This window comes from Tachypleus tridentatus, chromosome 9 (genome assembly GCF_004210375.1).
Source record: "Tachypleus tridentatus isolate NWPU-2018 chromosome 9, ASM421037v1, whole genome shotgun sequence".
In the NCBI taxonomy this organism is placed as follows: domain Eukaryota; kingdom Metazoa; phylum Arthropoda; class Merostomata; order Xiphosura; family Limulidae; genus Tachypleus; species Tachypleus tridentatus.
Window position 1 is genome coordinate 132767142 of NC_134833.1, and position 15772 is coordinate 132782913.

At 31.6% G+C, this 15772-nt stretch overlaps 1 protein-coding gene across 6 annotated transcripts in view; it reads left to right on the top strand.

The window, feature by feature from the left end:
* EDTP (Egg-derived tyrosine phosphatase) overlaps window positions 1–15772 on the top strand; it is an 83224-nt gene that overhangs the window by 58700 nt on the left and 8752 nt on the right. For all 6 annotated transcript variants that reach the window (XM_076457339.1, XM_076457340.1, XM_076457343.1 and 3 more), the window contains exons 14-15: window positions 7073–7137; window positions 13744–13802. In XM_076457339.1, the coding sequence (XP_076313454.1) occupies window positions 7073–7137; window positions 13744–13802 (124 nt within the window). The remainder of the gene's footprint in view (window positions 1–7072; window positions 7138–13743; window positions 13803–15772) is intronic.

Sequence of the window (15772 nt, forward strand, 5' to 3'; positions counted from 1 at the left end):
GAAAATATTTTACATAGAAGAGCGAACAACGTTTCGACCTTTTATGTAAAATATTTTCTCAACCCAAACGAGCTGTTTTTGCATATATATTTCTCTATAAGTGGGTTTCTCGACATCACTGATGCTTTAGCTTTTCATCACTTGGAAAACCCTCGATTAGATTCTTGGAGTATAGGTCCTCCTCTTCCTATTTGGAATTCTAGACCTGATGCAACTGTTCATCATAACCTAACTCAGTTTTCCCAATATTTTTTGGTCAGTTTTGCATTTTTTGACTTCTCAGCAGTCATTGTCTGAGTCATACCACAGGTCTCCTAAATTTTCAGAGGATCCTAGTCATTTATTGACTTCCACTTTGGTAAGGTGATTGGTTTATACTCTGTTCTTGGTCTTTTGGTTAGTTTGTTGCTAGGATCTTTTGGAGAGAGGCATCTTGCTTGAGGGAGTTTAACTTCATTCTTTGACCTTTAGAGATCTCATAAATACTCCTTTTCTCAAACATTCAATCTTTGCAGGTATTCCTGATTCCATTGAGTCAAGGGTGGATGTGGCTTCTCTCCATTCTTCTCTTTTGACACTGGCCTCTGGGACACTGGGAGATGGTAATCATGATGTACTACTGTATCCACAGATGGCAGCTGATTTCATTGTTTTAGTTGTGAAGTGAAAATTTAATGCCTATATTTTGGAATTAAGATATTGTAAGAAGTTTTGCACTCATTAATTACTTTTTGATTAACACTAGTACTGTACAAACCTGCTTATATTTGCTTGCAAATTTCTCAACATTTTCCTTTATACTACTTACTAGTTTTCTTTACTTACAAGAGCCTTTTTGCTAGTGTATTGTAAATTTCACTCTGTGATGAGTTATGCATGACTAAGTATATCCTTTTTTGAAAATCCATACTCTCCATCCTGTGACCATGTTTGATGTCAGTTATGTTGTTGCTCTTCCTACTGACCTGGTGTATAATTTCAGATTCTGCCAGGTGGTTGTTGAGTGTCGCTGTTCACTTGTCATCTGTGCTGAAACAGTTATATTATAGATTAGGTTATATACACCATGGAGATGGGGTGTTCTATATGATTGTTAGTAGGTCACTGTAGTGGCCTTTTGCTTCATAAATATGCTCATCCCAAATCATACACTCGGGCATTCACGAGTAAATCAGACAGGAATTGTTGCCCATCTCTGATGCTCTATGGTGTTGAAGCTTTTTCTACTGTATACCTAACGTACAGTTCGAGATATTGATAGTTGTTGTTTGATTGACTACATTGATGTGGTAGCTCTACCTTTCAAAATAGGGTATTGTTGTTACCTATTACACTGTCTTCATTGATGAGGCACATCAGGCTCTTCAATGGATTTTTTTCCTCATTTTGTTTAGTAATGTGTGGGAGTTCTTGCCACTTACCAGTTCCTATCTGATGGGTGATGGACAATAGAGATCTGTCCTCCTGAATGACACATACCACTCAGTTGAGAGTAGGGCAGTGGCATTCTATGGGTGTTGATGGCATATAGTACTTCCTCCACGGATCTGATGTACAGTTCCAGATACAACAGGTTTTGATTGTAGCACTACAATGAAGTTATATATTTATATCTAAAAGATTGCTTTTTTCCACCATGGCATTACTCCTCCTTAACATATTCCAGATGCACATTTACAGCTTGTCTTATCTACTAGTTCTGTTTTGAGGTGAAGAGGTAGATGATCTTCTACCTACTGTGGACCTGGTGTACAATTCCAGATTTTGCCAGGTGTTGGATGAGATTGAACTACAACTAGGTTCTGTCATTGTCCTAGTCACTTGACACCAAGGGGCCCCTTTTATCAGCAATACATATTAGAGAATTCCTTTGTATTTCTCCACCTTTTATGTTTGCAACACAGTCATATAAGAGAGAAAAATATACCTGGATCATATGTGGTGTGGTCTCCCACTGAGGTGTGACATTTTCTTTTATGGTTCCACACCTCATGGTTTCTCTGTAGATGCTTTCTAAAGAGGGTCATTTTTCCATCAACCCTTCACCAGTTCAGTGTGAAATTCTAGCTGTTTTGTGAGGGTAGGTAAGGTATCGTATCAGAAGTTAACATTTTCCTAAACTGAAAATGTAATTCTGATACATACCTTCTCCTAGCCAGCCTCCCTACTTCCAGTGACACATTGTGTAGGTTTTTCGACCAATCTTATGATAGGGATTGTATTGTGTTGCTATTGGAGGAGAGCTGCTGCATAATCACTTATATGCAGATACATGGAAGTGAAAGGTGTAAGGCTACTGGTGAGTGCTAAAAGTGTATGATGATACAAGATAATACTACCTGAGGAAAGGTATCTGTGAGGAGATGTATGTATCTATCAGAAATACATTTTTCAGTTTCAGAAAGATGTTAACATTCATTATCAATAGATGGTTGAGCAGTGAGAAATAATTACATTAATTAGTGTCTCATAAGGTAATTAATTAATCATTTAATGTAACAAAAATAATCAACTAGTAAAAACAGTAAGTGTATCTGATTATTACTATTTTTGGTTATTCCAACAGTTAATTAATCAAAGTTATGATTGAATTGATTGTCACAAAAAAAAAGAACTAGTAAAAAATGGATTTCTGATAATTCACTGTTTTCAGTTATTCCAAGTACCCAATAAACTAGAACATGTTTTTTAAGCACAAAGCTATGTTACTGGGGATGCCAGTGGTTGCAACATATCTGAATCAGTTCCTGTTGCTACTAAACTTGTTCATCTTGTTTGTGTTATTGCAGAACCATTAAAATTATATGTCTCCAATTTTAAACTGCTGAATAAAGGGGAAGCAACTGGCTGGTAACATCTATCACCAATTCTTTGGCTATTTAAATTTCAGAGTGTAGATTTAATGTTCTCTTACTCTGTTATACATTTTTAATTGCATAATTTTATTCTTTAATGTTGCATAAGCAAGTAGAAATCAATGGAATTGGTTACTTTTTTTTTTCCCCAGAAGTTAATGACTGTTAATAGTGTACAAACACTGATACACATTTTTTTCAAACTGTATCATCTAACGTTTTATAAGTAGTTGCATATCTAGGGGGAAGGAGGGAGCTGAATACTTTTCATTTTTTCAGAAATTAGTAAACACAGCCAGACAACCTTAAACTGTTTTATAGAAAGAAACATTAAATGTTGGTGTTTTTATTTGATTGGGCTGTTAATAACTACAAAAGGTTTTTGTTTTTTTTATACTTTTTCCTGAAATCAACACAGCTGGAGTATACAGTAGTTCAGTTGAGCCCTTGGCCAATAACTGATTATTTATAAGATAATAAAACAATATGAATATTAATTTAATGTTGCCCTGGTAAATTTTCTTGCCTTTCCTTTTCTAGGCACTAAAACATCTATCTATTATTTCAAGATTTATTTACCTCAGAGTTACACCCTTGTGCAAATTAATTGAAACAAATGGCCATTTTACAGTATTTTCAGCATGGTGGCCAGTGTAGGCTTGCTGGACCTGCTGATTTCCTTTAATAGCCATTTTTTTCACAGAGACGGCATCATTAGCTGTGTTTTGCAGTACGGTCGATCTACTTTTGGGATACATGATGAAATTTTGAGGAATATTACATCATTTGAAATTGCATTAGAAGGGCAAGGAGACCAGTCAAAAACAACTTCTTACCAACTCAATGAAGAAAAAAATGGTATCAATGGGGTCTGAAATACAAGAACTGGCTGCAAGAACAATGGAAAAAGGTTTTATTCAGTGATGAGACTCATTTCTTCGTACAGGGTCAAAGAAGTCTGCATGTTTGCAGATTTCCAGGTGAGAAACTTTAAGAATCTCACATCAGTCAGTTTGTAAAACATCCCTTGAAGGTGTTTTGGGGCTTTTTTAGCTACTGTGGCGTCGGAGGCTTACATATTGTAAAAGGTACGATGCGAGGACCACAGTACATTGAAGTTTTGCAGAGAAGAGTTCTTCCAGAATTGAAAAAGAGATTTCCAGATGGATCTGGCATTTTTCAGCAAGATCTGGCTCCGTGCCACACATCGAAACTTGTGAAGAATTTTATAACTACAATGCGAATAAAGGTGCTGGACTGGCCTGGAAACTCTCTGGATTTAAATCCTATTGAAAATCTTTGGGGGATTTATAAAGAAAGACTTCGGGGAAAAGACTGTACTATGAAAGATAAGCTAATTGAGGCCATAATTGAGATGAAGCCATAAAAGCAGATTAATGATCTTCTGAAAAGTAAAGGCAGTCATATCATGTATTAATTTGTGAGTAATTTTTGGATTCTCAGAAATAAAACTCAAAATTGAAAAAAATCATAATTTTTCGTCTTGTTTCAATTAATTTGCACAAGGGTGTAGTAGTATTGTTTAGGGCATCTACAAGTTTTATAACATAGACTTGTTACAACATTGATTTTTCATCTTTTAAAGGTTAGAATTCTCACAAGAAGGATGTTTATCATATTGTTGGTATCTGAAATAAGTCATATAACTGTATAAATAATGAATTTTTAACAAACTTTGAAATTAGATATATTTAACAATGCAATAATTTCCTTTCTAAATATGATTGTAAATCATTATAAGTACTTAGTTGTAATTAAAAAAAATTAAATGTTTCTTATTATCTGTTTTTATTTTCATATGAACCACATTACTAGAAGTAAAGATATAAGCTTTAAAAATGTTGGATTATAACCTGAATGAACCAGTTACTTGCAGAATATATTGTTATTCTAGCTGTTTGGCTTAGGCTGCTTTAGGACTAAATAGACAACATTGGTTAATATAATGCATTATTATATATTAAAGAAGGGTGAGCTCTTCTTCCACAGAATAATATTAGTTAATGTTTTCAGTGGATTGTTGGAAATGTTTGTATGTTAGAATACGTACAGTGTGTTTGTGTGTGTGTGCCAGAAAGGAATATCTTATGTGTTTACTGAAGGAAATCCAACCCTTGATTTTAATGTTGTAAATCTAAAGACTTACTGCTGTCCCACCAGGTGATATACTACATACAGTGTTTCAATCAGTAACATATTAATTTTCAAGTACAGCATAGAAATGATCTCATGAGTGGTTGAAACATGTGTATTCTAACGTACAAAAATTTCCAACTATCTATTACAAACTGTAAATAAATTTAAATACTCTATTATTGTAGTTTTTGTCTCTTCTTTCATGTAAAAATGCTGAAAGTTTGTTAAAGTGTTACACAGCTTACTAATGAAAAACTGTTGTCATACTGATGTAAAAAATTAAATATTACAGCAGCTAGTGTGGAGTTAAACGTTATTACATGTTAATATGATTTGTTAAGCTTTAGTTTTGTTCTTATTCATTCCGTAATGTCTTCAAATTTTGTAAAATAAAATTATACCTAATAGATTTTCTACTATAAATTATTTAATGCTATTCAAGTCTTTCTGTTGTTTAAAGGTTACATGAAGAAGGTTTTTACTTTGACTAAGCATTTGTTTGTCTAACAAGTAAAACAAGTTTATTAGTAATTTCCCTCAGTTGTTGATAAAGTATTTTAGTAACTGTGTAGTTATTGATACAATACAAACAGTCATGAAAAATGGATGCTAGATTATATTAAATGTATTTATTTTCTTATAACTAAATCTTAACTATATTTCAAAAGTGAGTGAGACAGACTTTTATGAAGCTTTACAGTACTTTACCTGCAGAATAAATGAAATGTTTAGCATCATACTTGTTTTATGTTTCACTATCTTACATTCATTGACAGTGGTTGAGGTGATTCACACTGTCAGATAAATGTTAGGCTTATTTATGTACATATTTTTGAAAATATCATGGTTTTTACATATGTTACAATAGGTAATGATCCATCTTCCGTAACGAAAAGAGCTTTGATATTTTAGTACTATGTTAGGGTACCATATTAAGAAAAATATAATTTTGTTTTAAACAAGGCTGATAAGTGTGATATTAAATACATAGCTATGCCAGTATTGGTGTTTATAACACATTGAATGTTTCATTCAGTTAGGAGTTCAGTAGTTTTTGCTCCTTGTTAAATGCTTTTCAAGCTTCAAGTAAAAAATTAATACTGGAAAAGCTAAAACCAGTTTTTACATTTTGACTGTAAACTTATTTGTAAAATCTTTAGTGTGATAGTTTTAATTATGATGGCAGAAAAAAAGTGCTGTAGCATTCTGACAGATTGAAAAAGAAGTAATGAATATACAAACAAGTGCTTACTTGTTATGGTGGGAAAAACCCTTTTCTGTTGTTTGCTTTTTTATAAAATTACTTGTATGTTTTTTTTAATAATTTAGTTTACTGTGGTACTAAAGTTTCTGTTTTGGGAAGGGGTTATAAGAGTTTTTACATTGGTGAGTACGTTATGAAGAAGGGGTGTAAAGCTTTTTATACTGGTAAGCTATGAGAATGAATTTTAATCATTGCTTGTGGAGTTTGTGCCTCTTTTAAACCATAATGCATAAAAACATGTTGCATGCTCATAGTTTGATGTTATTTATAATATCTTGCATTTTGGAAAGTATATTATATTATCATACTTAACCTAGTCTTACTAATATATGAAAATTTTGTTTTAAAAAAGGTGCTAACAAGAATTTGGTGTATAATTATTAAAGTAACACTTAAAAAAAGTGTTTAACAAACTCGAAATAGTAAGCAACAACAAGTAAAGGCTTAACTTTTGTATTTTAAGTCCAGAGGCAGGTCATAATATATTCTTCAAACATTGAAGTGCTTCCAACACATCCCTAAATAAAGTAGTAGTCTTTCTGTTACTTCCTTTCTTAATCACCTTTATTAGAAGACTAAACTAAAACTTTAAAAGCAAAATATATAAAAACATTTTAGAAGTACAGTTTTTGTGTGGTTTGTATGTGCATAAAGCTACTTTGAATTTTTTCTGGAAACGTTTTCAGTATCATTTCACAAGACTAGAAACTTTATTAAATTGTTTTCAATAGTTAATCTGAGATGTAATAATTTCATCAAACTTGTTTATTTTATTTTCATCTCTTTTTCATTTCAGATTTTATTTTTCTGCTTCAATTTTTTGAAACATATTCAGTCTGAAGCTTTCTCTGCTCATAGTATGTAAGTATAGCTCTTGTGCTTTTAGATGTTGTGTTTGAGAGTAAACTTTATCTTTTTTGTCTACCTAACATTGTAACTTAGGTTAACTGTGTGGAGTCTGAAAGTTTGTGTTCAGTTTCTATATGGTAAACTGGTAGATACTGGTATGTTACATGTGACTTTTGCTGTCGCTCATAATTCTAAAGTATATTATTTATCTTGGTGAGTTGTTAAATGATTTATATAATTATAATAAACAGTGCATGGTACTTACATTAAACTTATACTACATATAGATGGCATAAAGGAACACTCTTTTGGGTGGTTAAAAAATACAACATTCTGGTTTATTCAGCTATGACCTAATTTACTTAGTCTTAAGAAATACTTTGTTTCTAGTGTGTTGAGTTATGACCTGTGTGTATGTATGTGACTGTGACCTATTCTATCTGACTGTAGTCTTTTGAGTTATGACTTGTTTGTATCTGATTGAAAAGAACCATTTATTTAAATTGTTGAATCATGACGTATCTGATTATAATGAACAGTTTATTTGGGTCTCTTGAGTTATGACTTGTATAAGTATCTATAAGAAGCTGTTTTGATGTGATGTGTGTTACATGTTATTATTTATTTTAGATGAGACGAGAATTTGATTTATTTCGTTATGTATGTTTTGTATTACTATTTCAAATGACCAGAAATTTGAATTTGAGCTCAGTAGCTAATTAAATGTTAGTATGTGTTAAATTTATGTTCTTTGCTAACAAGATTGATGCACATAATTTCCTTGTTTAACACATATATTTTATTGTACAAAGATATAAACAATACAATTTATGATAACAGTTATTACTAATAGTTATTGCAAACAATGGTTTATATACAACAGTTTTACAAACTTATGAACTGTATTAAATATTATATCTAGTCTAGAACTGAATATTTTATTGACGATCCACGATGAACAAATTAATTCTGAGTTCACATTGTTGCACCTCCCTTAAGCTAAAAACATCAGCTGGTCTCACACTGGTGAAGATTTGTTAATGTCCTCGTTGAAGTAATAATGTCCAAAGTAATTCATTGAAGTTGAATGGTTTGTAATGTTTGAAATCTATAATGTTTCTGGTCATGTTCTGTAGTTTTCTGATTGATAGACATTAATCACAATTATTGCTTGTGAGGCCTATAGTGTACCGACTGTAGCTGTTTAATAATAATAATAATTCTTTCTCTAACTGCATTGATTTTTATATACCAATCATGTGAGACTCTAGAACATTCACTAAAAGTCATGACAAAACTGTCGATCACTGGTATTGCATAAAAATCTGGTACATTGTTTATTCTTATGTACACAAATGTCCTAGAAATTGTGAGAACAGGTAGGACTTGCACAATACACAATCAAGAATACACAATCAAAAGACAGCTATACAGAAACACTCATTGGCACTAAAATAAATGTACAATGGTAAATTTGTTACATGTTTCATGACTTGTTACATTTAGCTTGAAGGAAATTATTTTTATCTTGTATGTAGTTTTCAGCTGTTATAGTTGTAAGTAACGTTTCTGATGTGGATCGAGTTTTTACTTGTAAGAAAATTTTCATCTGTCTGTTGAATTTCAACTTGTAATAGTACATTTATATTGTTTGTTTGTGTGTAATTATTACTCTGGTATTTAATTACTAACAATATTTAAAATATTTAAAAGTGTATTTGAATTGATAGCAGCATGTTTTTAATAATTTTTCTCCTGCCATCTGTTACCCCATTTTGTAACTATTCTTTTCCTGAGACTTGTGAAATCCATTTTGGCATGTAAGTAACCAACTAGCCAAAAAAATAGTTTCTAATTCATACTATTTTCAATCATTTCAACTAGTGTGAGAATAATCAGTTAGTTGAATATAATGAATAAATGAGCTTGGTGAGTAGGTGGTAAGCAAATTCTATTAATTGTTCAGCTCTGTGCTGAAGTAAGTTCAATGGTATTGTTAAAATGTTCTTAAGTCAGTGTTTTTATGTTTCCTTGTTTTTTTTTTTTTGTTACATGTGATATATTGTTAGTTTTAAGCTTCTCTATTTTTTCTTTACAATTCTTTGAGTAACAGAATTATTTTGAAACTATAAACTTTTATTGTATTAGTTAGTAACTTCTACTTAACTACGTCTTTTACTTGTATAGAATTTTCCACCTTGTTTTAAAAGATATATCATTCTGTTTGCCCTTTGGAGTTTTTACATTCTTTAAGCATGTCATCATGAAGTCTTGAATTTTATGTTGTAGTTCATGTTAACAGTTGATGTGGGACATTTGTTCATGATTTGCATCTGTTGATGTCATTATTTCTGTTTTTCAGCATGTAGTTATCTATTCAAATCCAATGGCAGGTGAAGACAATGGCTTGAAACAAACATTATTTCATCATTTTATTGGCTCACAGAAATAAACGTTTTGATGTTGTTACTTTTTTCTCTGTGAATCTGTTCACATTTTGTTATCCACATTTTCTTGATTCAGTCTGACAAGTTATGGTATTACACAAACATTTCCTTTGACTGGTTTCCAGATCTGGAATTCACTATTATAGAACTAATGTAGGTAGCAGTGTTAGCTACTGATATAAATACTTTTATTATTAATTTCTGGTTTGTGGCTTATGAGGTTCAACATAGTTTTACACCTGCCTGATGTTTGGTTCATGTTGGTGCACACTTTGTTGTGATACTACAGTTTGCTTACTTTGGGCAATAGCAATGTTTTGTTGTAGTTCAATATAATTTAGAATATTAAAGTAAGTCCATGTTTGATATAAAATTAAACTTACAAAAGTAATAATGGAGTTTTAAATCTTTGTTTTAGTCTATGTTTGAATATTAAAAATATATCTTGGTTTTTAAACAAATTAAAATCACTATGAAATATATAATAATAAAAATATAAGCTTTTTCTATGATAAATTTGCATATATTTTTAAGATTGATCTCAATTTTGAGCTGGTTTCAGTTTAGTGATTAGTTCTCTAAACTGCAGATTGGAAGGTTGAAAGTTTGAACTGCAATATGTTCTGAACATTCTCCTCTCTTTCAACAATGGAAGCTTGTAACTATGAAGGCCAGACTTCCTCTTTGTTTAAGGGTAGTCATGTAAGCATTTAAACCTAGTGACTGGTTGATCTTCTTCTGGTCAGTTAGTTATAAATTAGGGGATAGCTGTGCTTGAACTTTGGGGGTTTCTGATTTGATCATTTATCTGTTTGTCACACAAGATTCTGTCTTAGCTGAAAATGCCAAATACATTGTAAAATTTTATATTATTATTTTGTTAAGCAGATTATTTTCTGGACTTTGATTGATATGTTTCTTACTCAAACACCTGCTGTTGTAAACTTAAGTCTCATTTTTTCTGTAATATAAAATATAAATTAAACTGAAGATCATATCACTTTAGTCTGCATTATAATTTTGTTATATTTATTTTTCTTGTTTTTCTAAGGCCCAGCATAGCCAGGTGGGTTAAGGCGTTTGACTTGTAATCTGAGGGTCGCGAGTTCAAATACCCATAGCACCAAACATGCTCGCCCTTTCAGCTATGGGGGCATTATAATGTGATGGTCAATTCCACTATTTGTTGGTAAAAGAGTAGCCCAAGAGTTGGCAGTGGGTGGTGATAGCTAGCTCCTTCCCTCTAACCTTACACTGCCAAATTATGGATGGCTAGCGCAGATAGCCCTCGTGTAGCTTTGCACGAAATTCAGAACAACCCAAACTTGTTTTTCTGGTTCTGAAGGTAAATCTTTTGTTGGTTAAGTATTAAATACTCTTTTGTTGAAGTGGGAGTGTGTGGAAAACAGCTTATTCTGCTTTGAAGTGACAAGTGATAGAGTTCAAATAGGACTTGTATTTTATTTATTTTTATGGCATCTTAATGCTTATATGATTTTCACTGTTTTAAAGTATTTATTATTTTCAAATACTTTATTGTAAAATACATGTCTGATTGCTCAGTAGATATTGGCAGACTAATTGAAGATGGCACTAAATTTCTAGTACTTTGGGCTTTAATTGTCTGATTTCCTTTTTTGGTGGTTGGATAGATAATGAAGGGCATCATCATTCATGGATTGTATTTCCTGAACAGATGCTCATGACCACCTGTGTTACTAGCTTATGTTTTCAGTCTCACATTTACCTGATGGAATGGAAGCATGTTTATCAAGTATATAATACTCTTCTGCTTTATTTCTGTGGTGCTTAATTTCTTTAAAAGTTTATTTTTGTATCATTCTACATTTTTTTTGTACATAAGAGTGCTTTGTTACTTTTCTTTTGACATGCCATGTTTGAAAGTTCCTTTGTAACAGATCTTTTGTTCTCGTTTGAATTATGTTGTTTATCTTTGATGCATATGCCCCATATTCATCTCTGTGGCTTTCATAATACTGGATTGCATTCCTGCTTTGTCTTAAATATCTTATTTTCCTTTCTCTGTCTGGATTCTTCTATTACTCCAGAAGTGTCTAGGCTTTGCTGTGTGCTACTTCATTATATCCCTAATTTAGTTAGGACAGTTCTGTGTTTCTCAAAATCCCAACTTTATTTTCTTTTAAACATTAAATTTACTTTATTTTCTATTTTAATTTTGTTATTAAAATACACATTCTTTTGTTACTTGTATTATGCTGATATTTTTTAGTCTTTTTTTGTTACAGGTTAATTGCTCATTTTTCAAATAATTTTTTGTTTTTTAAGAACTGGGCAATTAAGGAGGACTACTGGGTGTCTATCACCATTATCTTCTTTGTCTTTTTCTCTGGGCTATTGTGTTTTTTTACCCAACAGTCACCAATTCCTGCTTATTTACTATGATACAAAATGATGTGTTGAATTCCTGCATAATCATTCTGAACTGTAGCATCCCATAGTCATTTGGTCAGATGGTCATCTTTAATGAGATGTGACATCTGATGGTATCCATTTATGATGCTGTTGTGTGTCAGTTGCAAAATATAATCATGAAAGCATGTGATCCTTTACCTCTAGGTACTTGGCTTTGATCCTGTCACTCTATCCTTTGACTGCTTTCTGTTGTTTTCATGTAGATTTTGAGTTTAAGGTTAGTGATTTTATTTTGCATGCTGTGTGTTACTGTTATTATCCTATCTACATTCTGGTGGTCTATAATACAGAAGTTGCAGTTGCCACCAAACTGTGGATATGTTTTTTTTTAAGTTTGAATAAGATTATCATCTTTAAGTCAATGTATTGGAAATTGACTATGCCTTTTTACTTGACCATGGACCACATTTTCCCATCATCTTGCTACCATCAAGCAAAGTTAAATTAACAACTTTTGCAACAAAAAAAAAAAGTTCCTCATATTGGTTGAATAGTAATATTGGTAACTCCTGGAAAAGCACATAATGAAGCTCATGATGAGTTCAGGCAGATAAGAATTGCCGATCCTGTGCAGAGGATGTAATGATTGTAAGGAATAGAGCCTGTGTTTTGTGTAGGTGATCTTATTCTAAAAGTGCATGCAAGAAATGGAATGAATTATGTTGCAAGGCCAAATGCATAAGCCTTTTATTCTGGTACTTCCAGAAGTTTATTGGTGGCTTAGAAGCCAGAAACATTATGATATCATTCATTTATGATGATGATTGTACCACATTATGCAGTTGAAGAACAAGGCAAGGACTTTACAGGTAAATTAACTAATATGTGAATGTAATGACATGAAAGAGAGGCTTAAGATTAGCAATCCTTATCCGAGCTACATCTACATGCTGTTATGGAAAACAGCTTTAGCTTTGATGAAATATGCAGAATCATAATTACATCTAAAATTGAAGCTTCAGGTCCAGATATGTATTAATTTCTGTCTTTATGAACGTTACAGAAACCAACCTGTTGAAGTTAGTGTTAGATTATCAACATAATTGGGAAACAGTTAAGAGACTGATGCTTTTACCAAATCTTTATCCAAAACCATGAGGGTCACTCTTGTCTCATAGCTTTCAAGTCATCATCTTACAAAACATCATTGGTAAGATCAAAGAGAAAACTGCAGCTAGAAGGCTTAATTATCAGATTGAACCACTACTCTCATTATCATTAGGTGGATATTGGAGTGGCAGGAAAATCTAGGTTGGTACTTATAAATTTGTAGCCGATACATGAGAAGGCTTTGAATTTGGTCAGAACATTTAAAAATGGTAATGCTAGATTTCAAAATATTTGGTGACTACCAAGAGGCCAAAAACGTTTCCATAATTTTGTTCTTTTGAATGTTTTATCTGCAGGTATTATGGTTTAAATAAGTATTGAGGATTCAAATATGTAAATTTGAAGTTGTTTGCAGAAGTAAAAGACATTTGTTTTCAACCTGTTTTATCGATAATTACCATGTTGGTTTGGTACCATATTTGTATCTTTTTTAAGTTAGTTTGTAATTCTACTTAATGAGAACTGAGTTTCTCAGAGTGTAAATGATCATATTTATTTATTTGAATGTTGTTTTCATCTCAAAAACATTAAATCAAACAAAATTTTAAAAATTCTGAATATTTTTATTCAAAATTTGTCATTATAGTTTCTGTGTTTTTTTAAATAGAAAGAATCATCGAGTCACAAGAAATTTTTCAGATTGTCAGTTGGATGGAGTTTTATTAGGCAAGTTTTTGCTGATAATTTTTGTGTATTGATATATATCAGAAGTCTTAATTAAAGCATTACAGTTGTGTGGGATTTCTAGTTTTTTTGTCCATTATGGTGGATATTGGAGTGGCAGGAAAATATAGGTTGGTACTTTTAAATTTGTAGCCGATACATGAGAAGGCATGTGTACATAATGATTCAGCAAGGTATAACCAATAAAAGTATAAGCAGTTTGCTTATTTCTGTTTGCATCACCAAAAAAAATTCACATATTCTAAATCAGTTTATTGTAATCAGTAATACAAATTAAGAGAATGACTAGCAATATGATAAACACACAAGTGCTTCAGTGATGTCGAGAAAACCCACTTGTAGAGAAAAATATATGTAAAAACGGCTTATTTGGGTTGAGAAAATATCAGGTTGAAACATTGTTCGCTCCTCTATGTAAAATATTTTCTCAACCCAAACAAGCCGTTTTTACGTATATATTTTTCTATACAAGTGCTTGATGTAAGTTTGTGCTTCTCAAAAAAATTGCATGAAGTACAAGGAGTTATGGTGTTTGCCCCCCACAAAGCTGGCTAAACTTTGAAAAACCAATGTGCTTAATGTTTGTAACAGAATTGCATTAGACTGTAATTTTTTTCTCCTAATATTTGTCTAATATTCACAATTAACTTACACTAGATTATAAGTGTTTTCATTTGTGCCTAATCTTTGTGATAGAATTACACGTTTTCATTTTCAGCTTTTTTAAATTTACTAACAGTTATGGATTTCAAATCAGAAGTGAATGAACACAATGTTTTAAATTTGTCTTTTCATCAACTACATTACAGTTCACAAGATCTGTTGTTTGGTATCAGAACTCGATAATTGGACTGGATCGTGATAACTAAGAGTGGGAAAAAATTGCAGTCTATTTTGATTTATTTACTAATGATAGGCTGACTGGTTACTCAATTACAATAATTTATTTTTTTGCAAACTGTTTGCATTTATAGAGCTGCTTCAAAAAGAAAGTTTAAAGAAAATTTTATATTTTCAACTATTAGTATACAGATCTTCACTTGACTTTATCATTTTGATCCATCAGATCATCAGTAATCAACCTATCACATGACTCACCTAGTTTGTAATTTTAATGTGTTAGATTATTTTTGACTAACCTACCATATGTCACTTACCCAGTTTGTCATTTTGATCTACTAGCTTATTTTTGACTAACCAACCTTGTGTCACTTACTTAGTTTGTTATTTTAATGTTAGATTACACAGGCCTATAAATTCAAACTTCATAGAAGATGTTTTGATTTCAATAACAAATTTTCTATAATTCAGCTACACAGATGTTGAAAATAATATTCATTTCTCTCTATCACATTAGGATATTTTACAAATCAAAAAGAAAAAAATGACTTGGATCAAATTCATGTTCTATTTACCACAATGAACATTTCATATTATTATGTTTGGTTTCTAGAATGAGCAATAAGATTCATGTTATAATTGGTCTAGAGAGATCTGAAGCCAGCAGTTGTAAGCATTTTAAGCCTAGCAAAATGTGACCAGATTTCAATGAAAATGATTCACTTGTGTGAAAGTACATATGATGTTCTGTGAAAATTGTGTACGTCATGGAGAAGAATGGATATTTTTAGATTCATTGAATTACAGTAGAACATGTAAACATTTCAAAATGATAAAACCATTGCAGGCCTGTGTTACTGTTGACTAACTCATCATATGTAATTTGTATCTATAACATTACTGATGACTAACCAGTTTTGCAATTTTGATATGTATCAGTGCTGACTAGTCTACAGTATATTCCCCCACTATTTGTTGTTTAAAACTTAGTTTTTATTATCTTTATATATATATAGTTATCAACATGTTTTTGGGAGTTTTAGTTCCTCATTCCTGTATATTTGTGTTCAAGCTGTTATAGTCCTTGATTAATACTGCTAATGAAGCTAATT